The sequence below is a fragment of the Corythoichthys intestinalis genome, chromosome 12 (assembly GCF_030265065.1).
Source record: "Corythoichthys intestinalis isolate RoL2023-P3 chromosome 12, ASM3026506v1, whole genome shotgun sequence".
NCBI classification, from domain to species: Eukaryota; Metazoa; Chordata; class Actinopteri; order Syngnathiformes; family Syngnathidae; genus Corythoichthys; species Corythoichthys intestinalis.
The window spans coordinates 33,249,115-33,272,954 of NC_080406.1; the positions used below are offsets into that span (position 1 = coordinate 33,249,115).

The following is a 23,840-nucleotide window of genomic DNA, read 5'->3' on the forward strand; positions in this document are numbered from 1 at the left end:
GCCCCACAGTATGTAAACATTCCGCAGAGGGTTAAATGCCATTCATGATTTTAAAGTAATTTCTTTTGCTTTTGGTGCAATTGGAAATCTGAAAACTTTGGATCTATCGGGAAGAAGTGACTGGAAATAATTGACAATTAAATATATCTCAAATATAAAATGGTTCCCCATGAGTGTAGGCAAGCAAGGATGCGCGTTGTGTTGACTCAAGTTAGCAGCCATTGCAATAACAGCCTGAGGTATTGCCTTTACCACCATGTTGTATTGAGATACATCACATAGATTGAATTTGGAGACAAAGTTAGGAAGCATCCCAAATGACAAAAAAAGGAGGTTGACGCATGCGAGACCTATGACTTTTAGACCTGGGTGGGAAAATGTGCACTAAAATAATGTGATTTAAATTCCCTTCAGTGTTCACTATTTTTCACATTTGAACTGCTGTTCTTAAAGTGCTGTACGAATTACATTATTAATTTGAAACCCTATCAGATGAGAACTAGACACTATTTATCAGATCTGATTTCATTTTACTCTTTGGCGTTCTCCAGCGGTGGCTTGAAAAATGGGGGGGGGGGCGGGGGGGGGGGCAAAAAAACCAAACATTGCTTTAAGATTTAATATTTTTTTAAATGCCTCCCAAAAAATTACAATATGTAAAATAAAATTTTACGTAAATTTTGACAGACCAAAAAAAGGAATGTAGTTGAGAATTTGCCACTTTTTAAACAGGTCTGCTCTTTCTATTGAGCCTCTGGCGTCCTCCAGCGGTGGATTAGTATACCGCAGTTTTTCGCCCATATTTACCTGTACATTGAAAAATGTTTTATTTTTGCTTATTAAAAAAATATGAAAAGATATTGTTTTTCCCTTATTTATTTTTTTTTTTTACATAAATAAAAAATTCAATTTAAAAATCAAAGAATATCTGGTTTATTTCTAAAAACAATCATTTCCAAACCTTCATCAAAGTTGAGCCTCACGTCATGTTTAACTCGCGTAACTTTCACAAAGTCCTGCTCTTTCTCTACCAAGAGAATTTGTCCTGACAAAATGCACCAGTGCCAATTTAACACATACTTTATATTCACATGAGCATTGTGGTCGTTTGCCTGAATACTAACGGGAATACAAATGTAAAATGATATAAAATCAAATACTTTTATTAACATATTTGACATTTATTTAAACTAATCATTTGAAACATCATCATCCTCTTGTTCACTTGTCAAATTGAATTGCCAGTGTTGACAGCCTTTGAAACTGTTAGCAAGCTAAGAGAGCTATTTCCACAAAAAAATCTCTCTAAACACAAGTAATCCCAATCCAGCAAATGACTATGCATATAATACTTCATTTTCGCAGCATTGATACCAAGTAACCAAAGACATGTCCTTGAAGGGTAATTTTCCATATTATACATGGGATATGACAGTAAACTATTTGATTTTTGTTTTTTTAATGAGTTAGTTTGAGCAGCACCTTCACAGAAAAATTCAATAAATATTTGTAAATGGAATTAATCAAGGCATAGTAGAAGGGTGTCCATACGGACCAGTCAGGAATGGGCAGGGGATGATAAGAATAAATGGTGGTCACCGCCTTATTTCTTTTTCCAGAAGGTCTTTAGCCTCGTTGATTTTGGCGGCGAGATATGGCGAACCGCCTGTGAGAAAACATCACATTGAGCTTTTTTCATCGTCGAAAAACATTCGACAAAGGGTTGCTCACCTTTATCAGGATGGTTGAGGACCATGATCCTCCGGTGGGCCTCGCGTACTTTGGCCTTTGTACTCACCGGACTGAAATCGCACACAACAATCAATTAGACATTTATTGAGCATGAAAATCCATTTGTGGCGGTGTTACCTAATGCCCAGAACGAGACTGGCTTCCCGCTTGGACATCTTCTGCTCAAAACCTCCTTTGTAGTATGATGAGAATGCCTGGGGTTGGATGTGAGAGGGTGATCAAAGAAACTGTGTTTATTTTGAAAACGAGCGGCGAGTTTAAGCTTAACTCACCGACGTCGGCATCTTTCGGACCGTTTCTGTGAACATCTGGCCGAGGGGCTTCCACAGCTGGAAGGCGTAGCGACCTGATACACCAGTGCAATGCAGAAAAAAAAACAGATACAAGCAGAAAGTGGGTTTTATTAAAGCTGATATTGTATTTAGTTTTTTTTTGGAACAGCTCTACATTTTTGAAGTCATTAAATAGACTTTTTTTTTTTTTTTTTTTAAGTCATACCAGCAAAACCTGCAGCAGCCACTCCAAGACCGACAGCAATCAGCGTGCCGCCCTGTTGACATAAGAAACATTATTTACACTTAAAGATCAGTGTTGTTTTCGTTAACAATGATGGTAACGAATCTATTTCATTGGCAAAACTTTTTGTTTTTTGAGAATGACGGAACGTTAACGAGCTGAACACATTCTGAATGACTAAAACAAGATGTTTGCCAACTCACGTCTTACAGGACGAGACGACGCGAATATGCTTAATGCCACAGGTGGCCATTAATGCGTTACATTTACTCTGTTAAATTTACTTGAGTAACTTTTTGACAAAAAACAATGTAGTTCTTAGAGTAGTTTTACCACGCAATGTACTATACTGTAAATACTTGAGTAAATTTGTGAAGAAGACACAATCCTCATACTTTGCAGCTTTGGGCTACACTAGAGTCGTTACATTTTTCCTCTTTCTACATAGTGACTATTTTTGCCAGAGATGCCTACAATTTCAGTTTAAAGTGCATGTGACACGAAAAAGCATGTTTATTTCATAATACACGCGGTATTTTATGCCCCTGAATGATATGGGCCGCTTGGATGTGTGTGGAAGCGATCGCTATTTTTATTTAGTTTTTTGAATCCCGCGCCATGAAAATGAGTGACTTCCGGCTTCGGTCTTGCATTGAGGAGGAGGGCGCTGTGACGTGTACGGTAGAAGACGTCCTCTTCACGCTGTACTGTGTGTACTGTTGTGTATGAGGATGAAGGATTCAGCTGATTTTGCAGATTAATACGTTTATTTTTCACATCACGCCAGCCAAACGGCTGCAGAAAAATCATTCTGTATGAGGGAGAGGCGTATGCGCCTTTTTGGAGTTTCAAAAGGTTCCCATTCACCGTGGATATTTACTGTGGGACCATTGGACTTACAAGGAAGTGAGTAAACATCTTGTTTTGTATTATGTCAAATACGAATACAGCGATTACAAAGTAAACACTACAAACTTCCTTTAAATGAAGGACTACTTACGTTTGATCATTGATAGGCATGTAAAAAGCTCTCCTAATGCTCATTAGCAGCAGCACGTTAGCTGCACAACAACTGCAGCCACTCTCCTCCGGGGAACGAACTGTAAATTGCTCTCCGCCGGGCGGTTTGCCGATCCGCGAAGACAATCGACAACCAGGTCGTCATGTCAAATAATCCAGGCTAGTTATGTGTGATTTTCCGCTTCGAAGACTTTGAAACATCACTTGGTTCGGGTTAGCATGTCGGCTAGCTGTCACGCCTTCTGGTTTTTGTTTACATTCTCCGAAGCCGGGGAAGGGAAATGACATATGTCCGATTTAGGTGTCATAAAATATCGTTCAGGAGGTGCGCCAGTAAAGGTGAAGTCGACAGTTTTGACCATTATGGAGTAATTTTGCCATGTCGTCCTGAATAAATGCATTTTTATTATTTCATATTCCATTCAGCAAAAGACTGTTATTTGTCATGACCATGCCATTTATTTAGCAATTGGGGAAAATACTTGGATAAAAAGAATATCCTGTAAAAATATTGAAGTAAAGAGAAAGAAACAATGACATTTTGCCGCTCTCTTCGTCGGGTTTTCCTCGTTGTGAATAGTTCCCCCTCGACGGGCTGACTGGTCCTTCTCAAGCCATTTATGTATGGAGGTAGATTTGTGTCTTGATTATTCAATCAAAAAAAAAGTTGCTTCGATCAAATAAAAAGTTGCTTCAATCAAAATATATATTTTCAGTCGAAGAAAACGTCACTTCAATCAAAAAAAAATGTGTTTGAAATAAAAAATAAATTTGAAACTCAAAAAAATATATTTGAAAACTATTTTTCTTTGATTGAATTTTATTTTTTGATTAAAGTCAAGTTTTTTTTTATTGAAACACCATTTTTGATTGAAGTCATGTAATTTTGCGTTTGGACCACATTTTGGCTAGGACATTTGTGTCTTCATTATTCAATCAAAAAATAAATTGCTTCAAACAAAAAAATATATATTTTCAAAAGAAAAATCACTTCAATCAAAATTTTTTAAAAAATCAATCGTAGAAAAAAAGGTTTGAATGTGAAAAAATTAGGGCTGTCAAAATTATCGCGTTAACGCGCGGTAATTAATTTTTTAAATTAATCACGTTAAAATATTTGACGCAATTAACGCACATGTCCCGCTCGGACAGTATTCTGCCTTTTGGTAAATTTTACAGCAAGGCTTTTTGTGCTGCAGCACAACAGCGAACTCTTGTGGTCGCTTTGCGACATGGTTTAGTTTTTTTTCTTGCCAGTTCATATGGCTGCACGACGTCTCGGGCTGACGCCTACGTTGTAATAATGTGCTTATATGTAGGGCTGTCCCAAACGACTAATTTTCTCCCGATTAGTCAGCCGACTATTTTTACGATTAGTCGACTAATCTAATAATTAATTATTTATTTATTTTTTTAAAAACTAATTTAGCAATGAAATTTTTGTTGACGCTTATCAATTTAAAAAAAACATATTGGAACACTCAAATCATTTATTAAAGTACAAATAAACACGTAAATAACAATAATAAATCACAAATAAACAATGAGTTCAAATGCTGATAGAATTAGCTAGTGTAGCATCCCGATTGAAAAGATGGTCTCTTAAACTGATGGTTTACAACTTTTATTCCATCCTTGATGTAAACACACCGTAAGAGCTACGGCGCACACAAATAAAGCCACACAATTAGAAATTAACAAAAACTTTTCACCTTTTTCCTTTTAAACCTTATTTATATATCAATGAATTGCCTATATGAATTGCCTTTACCTTATTACCTCATCATTGACAATCTCTCCCTTGAGTGCAATCACTGTATATACTGTATATATTTATGACCTTTTAACCTTATATAATTTTCTATACCATAAAATAAACCATAACATGAAATAAACCTTTCAATTAGCATTAAGAACAATACTAATAGCACTTATAGGCCCATTGTCAATGAAACATTATTATTTAGTAAGGCGACAGCACCCTCTGGTGTACAAAAAATGAAAAAAAAAAAAAAAAAACCTTACAAACTGCGTGAAGGTGCTTGAGGTGTTTATTCACGGCCGACGTGCAGCCAAGCTTGGCACTGAAGAGACAGGACAGAAGAGTGTACTCTCCTTTGTTTCTTTGAAATAAGTCAGTGTTTTGGACACTCTGGTGCGCTTTTTTTGGCTTTGTGCCGCTTTCCCTGCTTGCAAACAGAGCATCCGACATTCTAACTTTCCACGCATATATTTTTTTAACCCTTCATTAACCGTCGACGGCATGTTGTGCTCGTCGACGGATTTACGTCATCGATGACGTCGACTACGTCGACTAGTCGGGACAGCTCTACTTATATGATCCTTGGACAAGATTTGTCCGTAAGTATGGTTGTTGTAAAGAATGTACATATAATGTTAGTAGGCGAAATGTTGTATTTTTTGTTTGAGACGCTTTTTGTTTATGTTTAGTGAACCTGTATAGCGTGCTAAGCTAACGTTGTTGCTAATGCAATGCTTGTGTACTTTTTTTTTTGTTGTAGTTTTATGACGGTCTAAAGAGGACAATGGTTTGAGGCTATTTTATTAATAAATCAGATGAAAAAGGAAGAAGTCTGATTATTAAGGCGTCGTTCACTAGCTGTCTAGCTTTGGAAAAAGTAGACGCTTCGGAGTAAGGACAGCATAGACAGATTTAAATGACAGTAGAGTAAAATGCCCACTACAGTCCTTATGTACCGTATGTTGAATGTACAGTGGGGAGAACAAGTATTTGATACACTGCCAATGGGAAATACTTGTTCTCCCCACTGTATATATCCATCTTGTGTCTTATCTTTCCATTCCAACAATTTATTTTACAGAATATATATAATTTACAGAAAAATATGGCATATTTTATGGTGGTTTGAATTGCGATTAATTGCGATTAATTACGATTAATTAATTTTTAAGCTGTAATTAACGCGATTAAAAATTTTAATCGTTTGACAGCCCTAGTCAAAAAATATTTGAGACTCAGAAATTCGCATTTGAACACTTTATTTTTCATTCAAACTGTTTTCTTTGATTGAAGCAATCCTTTTTGTGTTTGAGCCATATTAGGGGTAGGACATTTGTGTCAAAATCATTCTATCGTAATAAAAGTTGCTTTAATCAAAAAACTATTTTTAATCAAAGAAAAAAATCATTTGCAAAAATGTTTTTTTTTTAATATATATATATATATTTTATTTGAAATATATATATATATTTTTTTATTGAAGTGTCACTTTTTTTGAAAAGCAAAAAGTTTTAAACTTTTTTTTTTTCAAAGTGGAAAAAGTTTTGAACACTTTTTTTTTTTTTGAAGTGGAAAAAGTTTTGAAGGCACTTTTTTTTCGATTGAATCATTTTGACACAAAGATTCAACTTCAACGCTAGTTCCGGTGTGTTTGATTGGCAGATGGCTACGCCAATGACATAAAAGTATGAAGCAAGCATAATGGCCACCAGGGCTCCATCCAGCCATCGGAGTCTCTTGGAGTCTAAGCCGAATATAGGGCACCGGTGCGGGCGTGTGACATCGGCATTTCACCGGAGTACAGTGCCCTGTTGCTTAATGTGATTTAACACGGCGAACTTCACCCGCTGCCCTGACGTGACGGTTGGCAATTGGTTCCAACCGGAGTGTCCGCGACGCGCCGGTACAGGAGTGGTCGGCGAGTGGCCCGACACTAGCCTGCTCAGCAAGCGAGTGGACTACCGGCGAGTTGCCGGCGTCCACGCCGGCAGCCCCATCGCTTCAGCTTTGAATGAGTGCCGTGTCATTCGCGGGCCGTCCACTCGACAGCCGGCCTCCGCGCCTGGGGGGTGATATCGGGGTCCGACCAGTGTGCCACGACAGGGCACCGTACCGTTGCGGGTACTCCGGTGAAATGCCGATGTCACACGCCCGTACCGGTGCCCTATATTCGGCTTGGACTCCAACAGACTCCGATGGCTGGATGGAGCCCTGGTGGCCATTATGCTTGCTTCATACTTTTATGTCATTGGCGTAGCCACCTGCCAATCAAACACACCGGAACTAGCGTTGAAGTTGAATCTTTGTGTCAAAATGATTCAATCGAAAAAAAGTGCCTTCTAAACTTTTTCCACTTCAAAAAAAAAAAAGTGTGTTCAAAACTTTTTCCACTTTGAAAAAAAAAAGTTTAAAACTTTTTGCTTTTCAAAAAAAGTGACACTTCAATAAAAAAAATATATATTTCAAATAAAAAATATATTTAAAAAAACAAAAAAAAAAGTTTTTGCAAATGATTTTTTTCTTTGATTAAAAATAGTTTTTTTGATTAAAGCAACTTTTATTACGATTGAATGATTTTGACACAAATGTCCTACCCCTAATATGGCTCAAACACAAAAAGGATTGCTTCAATCAAAGAAAACAGTTTGAATGAAAAATAAAGTGTTCAAATGCGAATTTCTGAGTCTCAAATATTTTTTCACATTCAAACCTTTTTTTCTACGATTGATTTTTAAAAAAAAATTGGATTGAAGTGATTTTTCTTTTGAAAATATATGTTTTTTTGTTTGAAGCAATTTATTTTTTGATTGAATAATAAAGACACAAATGTCCAAGCCAAAATGTGGTCCAAACGCAAAATTACATGACTTCAATCAAAAATGGGTGTTTCAATCAAAAAAAACTTGACTTTAATCAAAAAAATAAAATTCAATCAAAGAAAAATAGTTTTCAAATATATTTTTTTGAGTTTCAAATTTATTTTTGCATTCAAACACATTTTTTTTTGGATTGAAGTGACGTTTTCTTCGATTGAAAATATATATTTTGATTGAAGCAACTTTTTATTTGATTGAATAATAAAGACACAAATCTACCTCCATATTTATATAGCTTTTTGGGAAAAATACTTGGATAAAAAGAATATCCTGTAAAAATATTGGAGTAGAGAGACTGAAACAATGACATTTTGCGGCTCTCTTCGTCGCATTTTCCTCGTTCTGAATAATTCCCCCTCAATGGGCTGAATAGTAAAACCGATGAGCCCAGTCTACCGCTGACGTCATCCACCTGTTGGGGACGCTAAAGCCCTACAATGGTAAGCGTGGCTAACCGGAAGATTAAAAGACTAATTTCTCGTCATCTGTGCTTTGCTAAATTGTTGTATATAGTCGAATCGACTCAAAATATGATTCTAATTCACATAATAATGCCATTTAAGACTTTTTTTCTCGTGTCGGATGCTCTTTAAATGAGACGGCAACAACCACCACATGACTCCATTATAACAAGCAGAGGTAACAATGTTTTTTCTCCACTAGAGGGCACTCATGCTTTTATGACAGGTGTTTATTCATAGTTGGTTCTCGTCTGAATTTGATGGTTCTGTGTCATCTTTTTGTCCTAATATGGTCATGTAATAGGTCATAGTACAGTATAATAATAACAGTTCATTTAAAGAGGTGCTAAAACAAAAAATATAACGTTAGTTTAAAGAAAAATTAGACATTGTAAGCAGCTACTCACAATTTTTCTCATTACTTGAGTATTCTTTTCAACAAATACTTTTTCACTTGTACTTGAGTACATTTTTGGATGACTACTTTTACTTGAGTAGTATTATTTAGAAGTAACGCTACTTCTTACTTGAGTCAATTTTTTGGCTACTCTACACACCTTTACTAAGTGATTTCTGTCAGATGTACACAATGCATGGCTTTTTCTGCCTATTTCACATGCATCCTGCCTGCATTTGGTCACGTGACATGTGGAAACCTTTATCTAAAGCAGACATGTCCAAAGTCCGGCCCGGGGGCCAAATGCGGCCCGTGGTCAAATTTCATCCGGCCCCCAGCCTCTGTCATAAAATCAATAACATCTGGCTCGCACACAGACTTAATTGGTCAGCAGTACTGCAACCAGCATATGAAGTAGCTTACACACGAAATGCTGCTCCTCATTTACCCACTAAAAAGCAGCAGCACTTTAACTCTTTATTGCCAAATGTATCACATTTGATACACCTAAAATTTCATGATTTTCAGACTAATTTAGAATTTTGACATTTCGTTTTGAAAAAAAAAAATTATGGATGCAAGTCAACACATGCATCTGCAGGTTTCATGAGAAAAAAAACATGATTTAGCATGGGTTATAGACATTAGAGCGCTTATTACACATATTCATTTAGACTTTTCTGTTCATAAATTTGAAAAAAAGGTTTCATTAGGACCTTATTTTTCAAATTTTGGGATTCTCTGATAATTGCTTCATGTTACAGGTATTTAAGGGCTAAGCAACATTACTCTGTGTGACCCTCTACTTCCAATTTTCTAAAATGGCGACAATCAACAAAAAAAAGTTGACTGTGACGGCCGACGCTTCAAGGATAGATGGAAATTGGACTATTTCTTCACTAAAATACGCAACAACTGTGTCTTGCCTCATTTGGAAAGAGACAGTCGCTGTTTTTAAAGATTTCAATGAGGCGATATTACCAAACATGACACGCTGACATGTACGATTACAGGGAAGATACGCAGTGAGAAATTGAAGCAACTTGAAGCTAGTTTGATTTTATAGCAGTTGTATTTCGCAAGAGCCCGAGAGTCGAAAGAACGCTGCAAAGGCTAGTTGCGAGATTGTTGAAATTATTCATTAAAAAAATAATAAAGCAAATGTGACACACTGAATGGCTTGCTAATTTTTGCTTAAATATATTGTTCTACGTAAAGGACGTCAGCCAAGGTCAGCCCCCCACATTTTTACCACGCCAAATCTGGCCCCCTTTGCAAAAGGTTTGGACACCCCTGATCTAAAGCAACACTATGTAACTTTTCATTGATAGGTCAATTTTAGCTAGACCAGTGGACAAACACAGTAGTAGTGTTTTGCCTTAAGGTAGACTGTTTCCCATGAGGACCAGCGCTGCCTTTCCCATGAGGACCAGCGCAAACCTGCAGTGTCGTAAAATCATCAATCAATCAAAAATCAATCTCCCAGTCGCCTGCAGATGGATTAAACAACACTTCTGTTTCCAGTGGCTGTGTGAAGGATGAATAGTAAAAAGGTACTGAATCCAGTTGTGGCTAAACAATAGGATAGGACAGTTAGGAACCTGTGGCTTAGTGTGGCTAAGTTCAGTTGGGGTGTGGGGGGGTCACACCAGCGAGTGAAAGCCAGGCCAATGTTTATTCTGTATATCCTGGTAGCCTCCCTTTTTTTCCCTCCTCAGACAAAACTGTCTCTCGTTGCTCTGCCATCTTTGCAGAATTTGCTCGAAAACGTACGCATCTACTTCTGTTTTTATAATGAATGGGGAGAGGAGGTAGGGACGTATGCGTATGCCGTAAAGCAGTCAGCAAATTTAAAGTTTTTTTTTGGTGGCAGGGTTCTTGCAACCTTCCTCAAAGTTAAATTAGTGCCGGTGAAAGCGATACAGAGCCCCTTGAGATATTAAAGAGGTGTCATTCAACTAGTTGTCAGTTGACATATCATCACAAATGCTATGAAAATATTTTATAAAGGTTGCTAAGTTGCCTAGTGTTACTTTAATTATAGAAAAAGCTACACTAAAAGCTTCATATTTTACTGACTAAAACGTAAAAGCAAAATTATGACCAGGACATAAGTAATTTTGCCCAAATGATGAAGACTAAAAGACTGAAATGACTAGAAGCCAAGTTTTAGATTTCATTTACCCTTTTAAAAAACCATTTAAAGTGAATAAATTTGTCTTGTATGGTTGCACATACTTTAAACCTTTTATTTAACTGACATCTTTATGTCTTTTTCCATTTAATGACTCTTGCGTAAACGTAGGTACATTCTGATGTAACAGTCATTAGCATGAGTAAACAGCTGATTTCAAGTACGAGCCAGTAGCGGTCAGCGAGGTGATGAACCAATGTCTATTTTGAGACCAAAACCCTTAACAGAACGTTCTCGAGCGTGTGCAACAATCGCTCACCAGCCGCCGATCGATCTCGGCGTCACTTCTGGAGTTCGCTTTCGTACTATATTCTGCATATCGCATCATTTCGCCCCCGTCCATCGTAGAAAAGCTCCCTGCGGAAGTCGCCATGTTTGTCAAGGAAGTTCGGCGCATGCGCACTGAGCACCTTCCGCTTTACGCCCTACAAAGTAAAAGTGTGAATACTCCGTACTTTTTACACTCTAAAATGTAAAATTTGCTCATGCTGATTTGATGGGAAAAAACACTTACACACATTTTACATATACACACACACATACATATTTATAAAATTTAGAGAGAAATTACCCTACATACGTCATTAGCATCTCAGTATGCACCCAATGCTGTAGTTCATATTTTAGCCGCAAGATGGGGACGTTATTTCGCTTTACATGACTACTTGAAACCTATGATACTTTACAAAGCATTTAGGAATTTATTTTTTAATATGTGACTGTGACAACCTTTGTCATATTTTATTTTGCAGTTCAATTCACATGAACAAGAAAGCGTGTGTTCGCATGTGCGCGGTTTTGTGTCATTGCATGATCGTGTCATTAGTGTTTGCGTGTCTGTGTGGACATGACCTCTCTGACCTCATGACTAAAATCAAAATACGTAATCCACAATTTGGCTTAAAAAAACCCACACATATATATATATACATATATATATATACACACACACATATATATACATACATATATATATATATACATACACACATATATATATATATATATATACACACATATATATATACATGTTTTTTTGGGCACGCTTTCTCTTCTTTTGACACTTAATATCAATGATTATTTCAATTTCTTTCTTTCCATTGACGATGATAGATGTTAGCTTGATAGATAAGTTACCTTGTCACTAATAGATGTCCAAGCCATTTGAGCTGGGAGGGCCTCCCAAGCCTCCCTGCTCAAATGGATTGGACGGCTATAGCCGTCAATGGCAGCCAATGAGATAATATCCTTCTGTAAAACCGTCACAAAGGATTATTTGCATAGTCAAAACGAACCCATATGGGACTTCTGTTATAGGGGTCGGGTTCGAGCACTGAGCGGACATCCACGTGTCGTGTTTCCACGGAGACAGGGCCCACCACTCGAATGACGGGCGGTCATTGTGCGGCGCGCGCGCGCGCTTTGGGGTCAAGGCGGCGCTTGTCAAGCCGAGAGGGGGTCTTGTGCACCCCGGGACAGATGAAAGCGTATTCAATGCCATCATCATTTTGTCATCAGGAGAATGAAGAGAACATGCAGGCTCATTCAGAGGAGAAGCACTCAGTGACACAAAGGAAAACAAATACATCTCAATGATGCTGTATTTGCTTGCTTGCTTCACGTTATCATGTGAGGGCTGAAACTAATGTATATACTGTATTGTACATGTATATTTGGAGTCAGCCAGTCCTTCCTTAAAAATCTCCACTACTAGTATAGCTCTTGACTGCATGGAACACATAATATGGAACAAACATGACCTGTTTTGTTCTATTCTGTTCCCCCTCCACTGTTTATTTAATCATTTGCTTGTTTGTGTATTTTAACTTTATTTCTGTTGCTGCTTTGAAACTATTATTATTATTATTTTAATTTCTGTTGCTGCTCTGAAACTATAATGATAATTATTTTAATCCAGCCTCAGTGCCCATTTCCTTTCTTTGGCTATGAAAAAAGCTTGACTTTCTGCCCTTGTTGTACCTAAAAAGACTATGTACAGCAAAAACATGTGATTATTGCATTTTATTCAGAGCTGTTTTCTGTATTTTGAAATGAAATCTGAGGGAAATATAATGTCTCTAAAAAAAAAAAAAAAAAAAACATTTTATTTCTATGTCCTATTATTGAAAGTCCTGTTGTGGAGGAATTAAGAAAAGGTGGTGTTCTATTTCATTCGTCCTGACCGCCAAAGGGCGGTGCTAAGCACCTGGATATCTTATAGAACCCCAGTTACAGAAGTAACTCTCGTTTTAATTATTTAAAAAAAAAAAGTGATTATATGAGATTTTTTTTCAGTGGCCTTTTTTTTATCAAACAAAAAGAATTCATAGTTTGTAATAAAAAAAAATCAAAATTGAAATATTTATTTACTGATTATTTAATGTATTTATTTGATAGAGACAGTGCACATTAATGAACATCTATTAGACACATTTAAAAGACGTAAACATTCCGGATTAGAGCAAAAATGCTAATTTACATCCGCAGTCCCCAGAGGCAGGTAACGGAACATAGACACAAGAATACAGGAGAACAAAATGTTACAATAAAATACATAACTGTACTATAAATTACTACATTAAAATTACAGTAGTACCTCTACTTACGAACATCTTTACATATATAATTTTCAGGTTAAGACATGCCTCAATGTGAAAATATTGCCTCTTGTTATGAAAGAAATTTCAGGATATGAAAGGCAAAAATACAGTATAGCTGGTACACACAGCTCCCAGAGTTTACTGAACATAACATACAGTACTAATAGCTGCTCTGCCATTGGAAATTGCCTACCATTCCTGGCATCCGATTGGCAAAGAGGGACTTCTTCTGTATGTGTGTGTCCCAGCGTCCTCTTCATTCGCCCCTCGTTTTCCGACAGCTTTACATAAGTGTATTAACTTTTACTCTTTATTTTTGTTTTTTTGCATGGAGCACAACTCTGATTTTATGTTTATTGTGCAATAAACGGCATTGTGGCAGACTGGTTAGCATGTCCGCCTCACAGTTCTGAGATCAAGGGTTCAATCCTGGGCTCTGGCCTTCCTGTGTGGAGTTTGCATGTTCTACCCCGTGCCACCGTGGGTTTTCTCCATGTACTCTGGTTTCCCCCACATCCCAAAAACATGCATGGAAGGCTGATCGAACACTTTAAATTGTCTGTAGGTATGGTGTGTTTGCGAATGGTTTGTCTCGTTGTGGCCTGTGATTGGCTGGCAACCAATTCAGGGTGTACCCCGCCTACTGCCCATAGTTAGCCGAGATTGGCTCAAGCTCCCCTGTGACCCTCGTGAGGATAAGCAGCTCGGACAATAAATGAATGTGCAATAATCCAATTGTAACATGTATTTGTTACATGTTTTGATGCATTTTTATGCATTGTAAAATATTTATGTCTGAATTTTGAGGTGTTTGGAACAGATTAGGGCATTTAGATGGAAAACGTGTCTCTACATACCTAATTTTCAAGTGACGACACTACTTCCAGAACCAATTAATTTCATAATTAGAGGTACCACTGTATGTATCGTCATTTTTTCTTTTCTTTTAAGGAATATTTTGAACAAAATATGCATAAATATTTTAGTATTTTTTTTCAAAATGTTTAAAAACTTATAGGCTTCGATTTATTAGCGACAAACTCATTTCAATTCACAAGAGAAGGATGAAAAGAGCGACATGATTGGACGTCTATCACTGTCAATGATACATAAACAGTAAAAAAAAAAAATAAAAAAAAAAAAAAGCCAATAATTGTTTTTAGAATTTTATATTTTCCCATTGAAATTTTAACAACAGTTTTGAAAATAAAAGTAGGTTTAAAATGTTTAAACTTTGGATATCAGAAATCCATATTCGTGGTGGGGCGGGTTCAAAATGAAAATAAATATGTGGAAGATCTAATTCTCACCATATAATATTACTTTTCCTTTCACGTATGTCTCTCATTAATCTTGTGTATTAAAGGACCTTTGAACATGAGACAAAATAAATGCATAAAATAAATAAAACTACTGTACATTAATTCCGATATCTAAAATTACAATAGTTCCGCTTTCTGTTTCCAATCGGAAACTTTTACAGCGGGACACTGTCAAATGACTTGATGGTAAACACAAAGGTGAGTCCACGTTCATCTCCTATTTCTTCTCAGTTGGTGATGTTTTCAAAACAACGTGGAAACCGTGAAAATTATCACATGGCGAACGTTTACGTTGCAAAGGATTGGACACTTTTAACTCACATCATTGTTCGAGGATGTATAGACAAGCTAAGTCGTTTAGCTCCCGACTACATAGCCCGACTCGCGTTCCAGCCGAGAATAAGATTTTAAATAAACTTTGTGAGTGAATAAGGCTGACAGATTTGAAATTTAATACCTTTGAATGCATTCAGGCAGGTAAAGCGGGTCGTTTTCAGCAGCTAGCTTCCCTGAGCCGAGCATCCTGGGAGGCTGACCGTGACGTCACCTCTGTCATGTTTACTTAGGAAAGATGCTGACGGCTATTAAAAAAAAAAAAAAAAAAAAAATATATATATATATATATATATATATATATATATATATATATATATAAATTTTAAAAAAGATGCTGACAGCTATAAAATATATCCAACCAATCCTGTTCTTGCTAAATGTCTTGATATTAGTGAATTGTGCTTTTTTTTTTTTTTTTTTTTTTTTTTTTTTTTTTGTCGAAACGACAAGGAAACAATCATGCATTTATTTGTTGAATGTGTGAAAACAAAACAATTTTGGACTGATTTTGAAACCTATTTTTTCCCATGATTCTACTGGGCCCCTATACTTTGAATTTAAAAGACATTATTTGTTTATAAACTTATCCCAGAGATAATAGTTTTTAATAATTAATAAATTTCATTATTCTTCATGCGAAGTTTTTTATTCAGAAACAACAGTTCGCAAAGAAACCTCCTATATTTGCATTTTTCCCAATCTGAAATAGATTATAAACCGAAATCAATAAGACTAATTAGTAATAAACTGATGAGAATATTATATGATGCGTTTTCCCTGAAGCCTCTGATTAAAACGTCTGCATTATTTTTACATGTTAAACTGTATATATGTTTTTTTTATTATTATTACCATCTGTTATGCATGCATGTAAATTCTATCATTTAAAAAAAAGACGCTGACGGCTGTGAAAATGTTCTACATTTTTCTATTCCTTAAAAAGATTATTATTGTTAATGATTCATATTATATTCAGGTAATGCAGAAGAAGTGATGAGAACAACATTTGAGACAAGGCAAGACCAAGCAAATTTATTTTTTATTATACAATTCAGCACAAGGTAATTGATAGTGCTTTATATCACATAGAAGTCACCATGACACAATTAGGGAAAGGAATTAAAACATAAATACAAGGATACAAAAAGTCAGGTTAAATCAGTAAGTTAACAAAAAAATAATAATAAAAAAAAGCAATTAAAATAGAAAAAACATATAAATGGGTTTAAAAAAAACTTTCGTCATAAAATTATTTATTTGAGCATTAAGTAGTTATAGTTTTAGTTGTCAAGTGACGTGTAGCTTGACTGGTGTGTTTTAGTTTTGGTTTTTTAGAGTGAAGGTCTATGTTCTTGAGACAGGTTTTTAATTTAAGAAAAAAAAATTAAGAGCTGAAAAGTAACAAAATAATCCAGAAATACAATAGCATTGCCAAAAGAAACAAAAATATATACATTTTATACTCCGCAACACTCTCAGAAAAACGAAGGAGGAAAAATGGTAAACAGTTTAGTTCTGTAACGTGTTTGAAACTTTTGTCCAAATGTTCGAGAAAGAAAACTTTTTTTTCTTGGTGTCGGCAGATTCACAAAATCACGTGACACGAACCCAGGTGAAAAAATATGCGATCGTGACATCCCTAATTGTAATTCTTAATTAATAAAGTCATTGATATATTTTTTCTAGCCAAACATAATGAGATTAAAGCTGCTGTTTAATTTTTAAAAAAAAAAGTCTTTATTCCAGGATAGTGTCCATATTTGTACATCTGAAAAAAAATGACATTACTGTGTATGATAATTAAGTTATTTTGTTGTGAAAAGGTCAATTGTTTTGTTTTTTTTTCCCCAATAAAAATATTTTAATTTTCAAGAGGTATATCCATCCCAATAAAATATTTTTTTAGGGATTTTCTTGAAGTTCTGTATTTGTATGGTATTCCTCCAAGACAAATATTGATACACAAACAATTTCGTATGCTCCAAAAAGTTTTTTTTTTTTTTTAAAGTCTTTCCTCTTTTCTTCATATTCTGTTGATGAAAAAATATAATCTTAAAAGAGTAGTTTTATTTCATTAACAAGTCCTATTTTTTTGTGACTAAATAATGACTATTTTTAAGAAATGAGTTATAATCTTTTGAGATGAACCCATCCTTTGTTTTTCCAGTCTTTGTTTTATTCTTGAAAAAAAAATCCTCTTCTTTTTGAAAGGATATATATACAGTTTATATATGCATAATATACAGTATATACACTGCTCAACTTGTGGCCGGGTGCGACCCTGTGATGAGCTAATGGCTTTTTCAATAATTCATAAGAGGAGACAAAGAGGCTGATCCCAGAAGAAAAATCAATCAGACTGCCTCTGAGACAAGAAGAGCACACAAGTGGAAAGATGGGAAGCAGATTATGCTACAAGCAACACTCTGACTCAAACTGACTCACATCGTTGAAGCTATAAAGGACTGTACAGTTGTGTTTCCCCTCATACTTCCCGTTTACTCTTTGGCCTTCTTTCTGTTTCAGACCACCTCCATTTGACTCGACAAGTTCTTCCCGAAGTCTCCGTAAGGATCCCGGCCCGCATGCCAAGATGTTGGGACGTAACTAGCGTTAGCTCGGAACGCCAGATGGAGGCCATGAGGCAGCCGGACGCAGTGGGCGACATCAGCCCGGCTCTAGAGGCCACCGAGGACTTCGCCGCCCCAGGTGTGCCGCCACCTTCCGAGAAGTTGGAGGAGGCCTCGAGCGCCGCGCTGGTCAAGCTGAGCTCCGGCGGCGTGCGGGGGCTACTAACTGGCCGACGGCCCGAGGTGGGCCCGCTCGGGCTGGCTTGGGCCGACAGCCTGAGTGCGGCGGGCCTCAGGCACGGCAACAGGAGCCGGGCGCGATCTACCAACGACCTGCTGTCGCAAGGCAAGGATTGTGCCGCGAACGCCACTTCCAACGCCGCCTTCAAGAAGGGACACAACAGGTCTAGGTCTGATGTCAACTACCGGACGGCTGCCTACACTGACAATGGGCTCCCTGCCCTGGACACATTGAAAAACACCATACTTAACCACCATGTGCAAGGTTGGTACCAACATGCCAAATTTAACCATATTAGTTACAAGGGCTGGGGTCTATAGCCGTAAAATTCAGATTATGACAGTGGTACTTTGATTTACGAATGGGCCCTAACCTATTTTTTCAAAATTCCCCTATGTGGCACTGCTATCTATTGGTGATGTCTCCCATATCCCCGTCTATGGCAGAACAGTAGGAAGGTTGATGATGTGTTGTGTTGTAAATGGTAATTAGACATGTGCTGATTACCACTTTCAGGGTATACCGTAGTATGAAAACATCAAGGTTTCAAAACCGCAAAATTTTTCCGTCATACCGTCTCTAAGGTATTAGCTATTTTTTATGTCCCAAAAATGCATGGAGAAATCCCTCGCTTGCAGCTACAAGGCTCAACCCTCCCCCACGGGTTGTTGCTCAGTGTCAGTGGGTTAGCTGTGCTACACGATAGCTGTAGGAGGTGAAGCTCCTCCATCGAAGAAAACGAAATTGATGGTATGGGAATACTTGGGCTCAGAGGTTGCGCTAGACTTTTTCGTTGTCTGTCATTTTGACTGACAGGGTCATAAAAATCCGGTCATAATCTATTTTTACCCGTCACTTAAATTTTTAAAATGATGATAATGACATTGTGGTAACCCTTCGTTTGGCATAATTCACCTTCCGTACTTGTGTGTCCATTTGGCCGAGCGCGTTAGCGGCTACGACACAATCACGTGACAGAGACACTTAAGAGCCGCGCGCGTTCCGGCTTGAATGGAGAGTTCACAGAGAGCAGCAGAGCTACAGCGGCTGGACACAGCAATTCGAGCTAACAAGACTCTTAACATTACATACCGCTTCAACATATTCAATAGCATTTAGTTTTCATTCATTTTAAATTAATATTCTGTCCGAACAAGCTTAACAGAGAATCCACACCGTGCCATCACACATCAAGCAGATGAATATGTAACTTTTTTCTCCGCAGTGACAAAAACAGCTGACTGTGGCCCCAGTAGCTAGGCTACGTATGGAACAATAAAACTAACAGTTCACCTGCTGTGGCCTGAACGGAGTCTTACACCTTCCTCCTGGTGTGCATGGACTTGAATTGCGTGCCCGCTTGTGCAGTCCCTGTTTTTTCCTCTTTTATCAACACCATCGTCGTTTTGGGGCTTTTTGAAGAAACTTCGGACACTCAGTAGCCTTGACATTTTTCAGAGTAAGGCCAACGACGTCATGCATCAAGAGAGACAATAGCTAATTAATATGCTCACTCGCCACCCTGTGGTCTGGGATGTGAATTGCAACCTGTCAAAATGACAGGTGGACTTCAGTTTTTTCCGTCACCGTTTTAAAAAATCGATCAACGACGGAAAATATTCGGTTAACGCGACCCCTGCTTGGGCTACAGAAAAGTTACAGAGGGCCGCGGCTTAGAGGAGGAGGGCCAACTGACATGTAAAGCATGTTTGCAGAGGGTGGCTGCTGAGGAGGCAGTACCTCCAGTATGATTTCTCATTTATACAAAAGGTTAGTAAACATTTTCATGAACGTTTCCCACCAGTTACGAGAGTTAACTCCAACGTGTTTAGTGTGTCTAGCGGTGGTAACACGTGTTTTTTTCCCTTTGGCAACTGTCTGTGTTGAGGGGTAGAGTAGTAGTTCCCCAACCCAGAGGTTGTTGGTTCCAGTCTCCACCTTGATTACCTCATGTAAGTATCCTTGAGCAAGATACTAAACCCCACGTTGCTTCTGGTGCTGCATCACCTGTACGTAGATGAGGATATAGTCTGAAGCCCTTTGAGGGCCTTAAAAAGGTGGAAAGCTGTAACTCCATATACCATTACCATTTAACTAATCAGGTTGGGGTGAATACTAGTGCAGGAGACAGCGAGCAGGACAGAGAGGCGCGGCTGCATCTGAGCTGAAATAACCCAGTTTTAAATGGATTTTATTCATATCGGCCGGTTGGATTAAAAAAAAACAAAAGGCTGATACAATATACGTCAAATTTCTTAATATCGGCGCCGACAATCGGCCCGACTGATCGAATTGGGTAACGTAGCCTAAAATTGTAGTCAAGTAAGAGTAGCGTTACTTCAAAATAATATTGCTCATGTAAAAGTAAAAGTAGTCTTCCAAAAAATGTACTCAAGTGGAAGTAAAAAAGTATTTGGTGAAAAGAATACTTAAGGAATGAGTAACATTGTGAGTAACTGCTTACAAATTTGTTTAAGTTATCTATATGAACTGTTGTTACAGTGATACTATGCAATAACCTATTACCTAACCACATTAACTCATTCACTCCCAGCCATTTTCACCAGAGCAAGGCCCTTCACTCCCGGCCGTTTTACTGGATTTTGACTGATTTTGCAAGGCCCACAGAAAATTCTGTTCTATTGCTATATAAACATGGAACCCACCAAAAGAAAGATTAGACTCTCTTCTTTCAGCAGAAAAAATAGTAAGTTCATATCTTTTTCCATTCTTTATAAATAAGCATTAGAAAATAGCTTAGTTTAAGCAATTTTCCTATTTCTGATGAAAAAACAAAGAAATTGAGCTTTTTGTGAAAGCATACATTTCAAACATAACTTTGACTTTAACACAGGTATGTTTTGCTTTAGTTACATCCCAAACATCTGAATAATGTTTTCCTTTTTACAAAATAAAAGAAAAAACAAGACAAATAGAGCTTTTTTTGATAGAAGAGTAACCATTTATTTACACATAACTAACTGAAAGATGACGCTCGTGTGGTCGCGACAGCCGGTTAAACTTTTCCCTCATTGTTGCCTGTCTCAAAAAGATGAATTTTTTTGAGTCTCTGCGGGCTCTTCTCGCAAGCAGCTTGGACTCAACGGCATCTAGTAGTCCCGGTTGTTCTGCTCGGTTGTCCAGCACCTGGCATCCCGGGCGTCCTACCGATTGTTCTGCTCGGTCTTCCGCCGGCGCCCTGGCTTAGCGGCTTGGCCGTCGTTGCCGTTGAATAGGGTTGCCAAAATGCGTTACTGCCCTCCAGTGGCCAGTTTTATTGCTGTAAAATGGATTTTCAGCTTTGTGCTTTGGAGCTAAATTGAATCACGACCCACAGATGTCTTTTTTGGAAAAAAAAACAAAAAACATAAAAGACATATAAATACGTCTTTGGGACACTGAAACACTTATAAATAGAACGCATTTATACGTTTTTGGGAGCAAATGAGTTAAGAAATACAAAAAAATATATATAATAATAATCACTGAATTCCGGCGAGTGAGAAAAATGACAGAAATGAAGCTTTATTTGTCCAAAGAGCATGAGAGCTCTCTAGTGGAGAAAATATTTCTTTGAATAGTGAATACCGTAGTTCCTTCTTAGTTACTATTATGAAATTAGAAGGATCATATCTCCGGTTTTCTGTGGTCAATCGGTGCCAAATAAAGACTGGGAGAGAGGTTCAAATCTGCGCTTTCGGGTCATGTTGAGGGCAGGGCTTTATGTCAAATACTTTATTTTTTACGGTGCTTTTAAGACACCACGTGATTTAACAGTGGTCAATCGGTGTCATATAAAGACTGGGAGAGAGGTTCAAATCTGCGCTTTCGAGTCATGTTGAGGGCAGCGCTTTATGTCAAATACTTTATTTTTTACAGTGCTTTTAAGACACCACGTGATTTAACAGGTTGGTAGTGCTTTTAAGACACCACGTGATTTAACAGGTTGGCGTGATCATAGAACGGCAAGCTTGCGTCTGATTGATATAAAGTAGTTATATGATTATTGTTGAAACGTCTCATTAGTGAAATTGGTGGAACTGCTCTTGGCATCGCTAACAATAAATAAATAAATAAATAAATAAATATGAAGAATAAAGAGGAAAAATGTAACGACTCTTGTGTAGCCCAAAGTAGCGGCATAAGAGTAGCGTTTTTTTCTTCTTCACAAATCTACTCAAGCAAAAGTAAAAGTATGACTTTGTAAAACTACTCTTAGAAGTCCATTTTTCTCAAAAAGTTACTCAAGTAAATGTAACGGAGTATATGTTACGCATTACTATCCACCTCTGCCGGCCGATAATTGATCTAGCTCAAAAAACTCAAGAAAATCACTTTTTTAGCTCACTTTAACACAGTGGATTTTTTATATACATTTATATATGTGAAGTAAATAATTTAAACGTAATTTATTCGCAACCTTAATTTTTGCTGCACCGATTTGCAAAAAAAAAAAACGGGATTTGTGATTTTTTTATTTTTATTTTTTTTTTCATGGAAACTACTGTTGTAATAAGATGCCTTTTATACAGCGATAATGTTTGGATAGCTGTGCTCAAATTGTTTTTTTTTTTTCTTCCCTATTCTTAATACATTTCCGAGGTATCTGATCGGGAGTCAAAATCAGGTTACCCTGAATCACATGCATAAATATGTGATCGGGACAGCTCTAGTTTTTAGTGTTAAAAGACCAGGCAAGAAGTGGATTGCAAAGTGCAGTTTGTGGAAAATAAACAGGCCCTTAGCATCAGGTTTGAATGTGAAATTTGGTGGACATGCCTATCATGTCAGGACCCACAAAAAAACTTAAAGACCCATGCCCAAAACGAAACAGGAAGTAATAAGCTGTTTTCTATGAACTTTTGAAGGATTTTGTCCTGAAAAAAAAGGGTTGTGTGGGATTGTAAAATAAAAACACCAGTTTACTGATGAATGTGAAACATGGACATGTCTGTCATGTCAAGATGCACAAAAACCCAAATTGAACAGGTTGTTCATCTTGCCATTATTGATTGGCATTTCAGGTTGGATATATGGGGCAACTTATGAGTTACAGCATTTTATCGATTCAAATATTGATTTTTTTTCCGGCTATGTTACCATCCACCTTTGAGTTTCTGGTGTCTTTGTGTCCTCAGAAGAGACCCTAATGCTAGAAAATGATGATAAACTTAAATGACACACACATGCAGACACACTCTACAGGTCTGGGGGTGTGCGGGATAATAGCCGGTAATCCCGTCGGCAAATGGGCTCAAATGAGGCGAGCACGCAGGAAGCTAATTAAAGCGCCTCCTGACACGGGCGGGATTACGTTGCATTAGCATACATGTGAAAAGATAGCAGGCTGTTTAGCCTGAAAAGTGCAGCGGGGGGGAATGGGCGACGGACGGGACAAAGTGCCATGTTTGCTTTCCCCATTAGCAACAGCTGGTTAGCATTACTACAATGAGCCCACATACATATTGTATCTTCTGTAGGCCTTTCACCACTGACCTGTCAATGAAGAGCCTGTATTTTTAAGCAGTGCTTCCACCACAACAAGTATTATTAAGCAGTGCTTCCACCACAACAAGTTTTGATACTTTTTTTCATTCCATAAAAGGCGGGATTCCATATAACAAAATTAAGGCACTATTACTGATAGCAAATGAGCATTTCTAGGTAGTTCATCACTCAAGCGTTGCCTTGTCTAATGGACGCTGGCAGTTTTTCCTCTCAAACTTCCAGAGCGTGACTGCGGCCAATCAGCTCGCCCGTACTGCATCTGATTTGCATATTCATAAAGGCTTA

General features: G+C 37.4%; 2 protein-coding genes across 3 annotated transcripts in view; one reads left to right on the top strand and one right to left on the bottom strand.

Annotated features, from left to right (window-relative positions):
* Positions 1 to 1,442: 1,442 nt before the first annotated feature.
* Positions 1,443 to 11,380, bottom strand: dnajc15 (DnaJ (Hsp40) homolog, subfamily C, member 15). The gene is made up of 6 exons (XM_057853105.1): positions 11,238 to 11,380; positions 2,251 to 2,302; positions 2,025 to 2,098; positions 1,870 to 1,946; positions 1,732 to 1,802; positions 1,443 to 1,666 (listed from the first exon to the last, which is right to left on the bottom strand). Exons 1-6 carry the CDS (start codon positions 11,373 to 11,375, stop codon positions 1,596 to 1,598), a joined length of 483 nt encoding a protein of 160 aa, XP_057709088.1. The 5' UTR covers positions 11,376 to 11,380; the 3' UTR covers positions 1,443 to 1,595.
* A 3,667-nt stretch (positions 11,381 to 15,047) lies between these two features.
* Positions 15,048 to 23,840, top strand: part of plekhm3 (pleckstrin homology domain containing, family M, member 3) — a 46,245-nt gene continuing 37,452 nt past the window's right edge. For both annotated transcript variants that reach the window (XM_057852940.1, XM_057852941.1), the window contains exons 1-2: positions 15,048 to 15,098; positions 17,763 to 18,311. In XM_057852940.1, the coding sequence (XP_057708923.1) occupies positions 17,822 to 18,311 (490 nt within the window). In that variant the 5' untranslated portion in view covers positions 15,048 to 15,098; positions 17,763 to 17,821. The remainder of the gene's footprint in view (positions 15,099 to 17,762; positions 18,312 to 23,840) is intronic.

What these genes read in the sequence shown, in the direction of transcription:
- dnajc15 (XM_057853105.1), bottom strand. Translation starts at nt 11,375, where the DNA reads ATGCGCCGAACTTCCTTGACAAACATGGCGACTTCCGCAGGGAGCTTT. An exon ending in CCGAGATCGATCGGCGGCTG is followed by an intron (nt 2,303 to 11,237) that starts GTGAGCGATTGT and finishes TTATGTCAACAG; the next exon opens with GGCGGCACGCTGATTGCTGT. An exon ending in GGCTGCTGCAGGTTTTGCTG is followed by an intron (nt 2,099 to 2,250) that starts GTATGACTTAAA and finishes CTGGTGTATCAG; the next exon opens with GTCGCTACGCCTTCCAGCTG.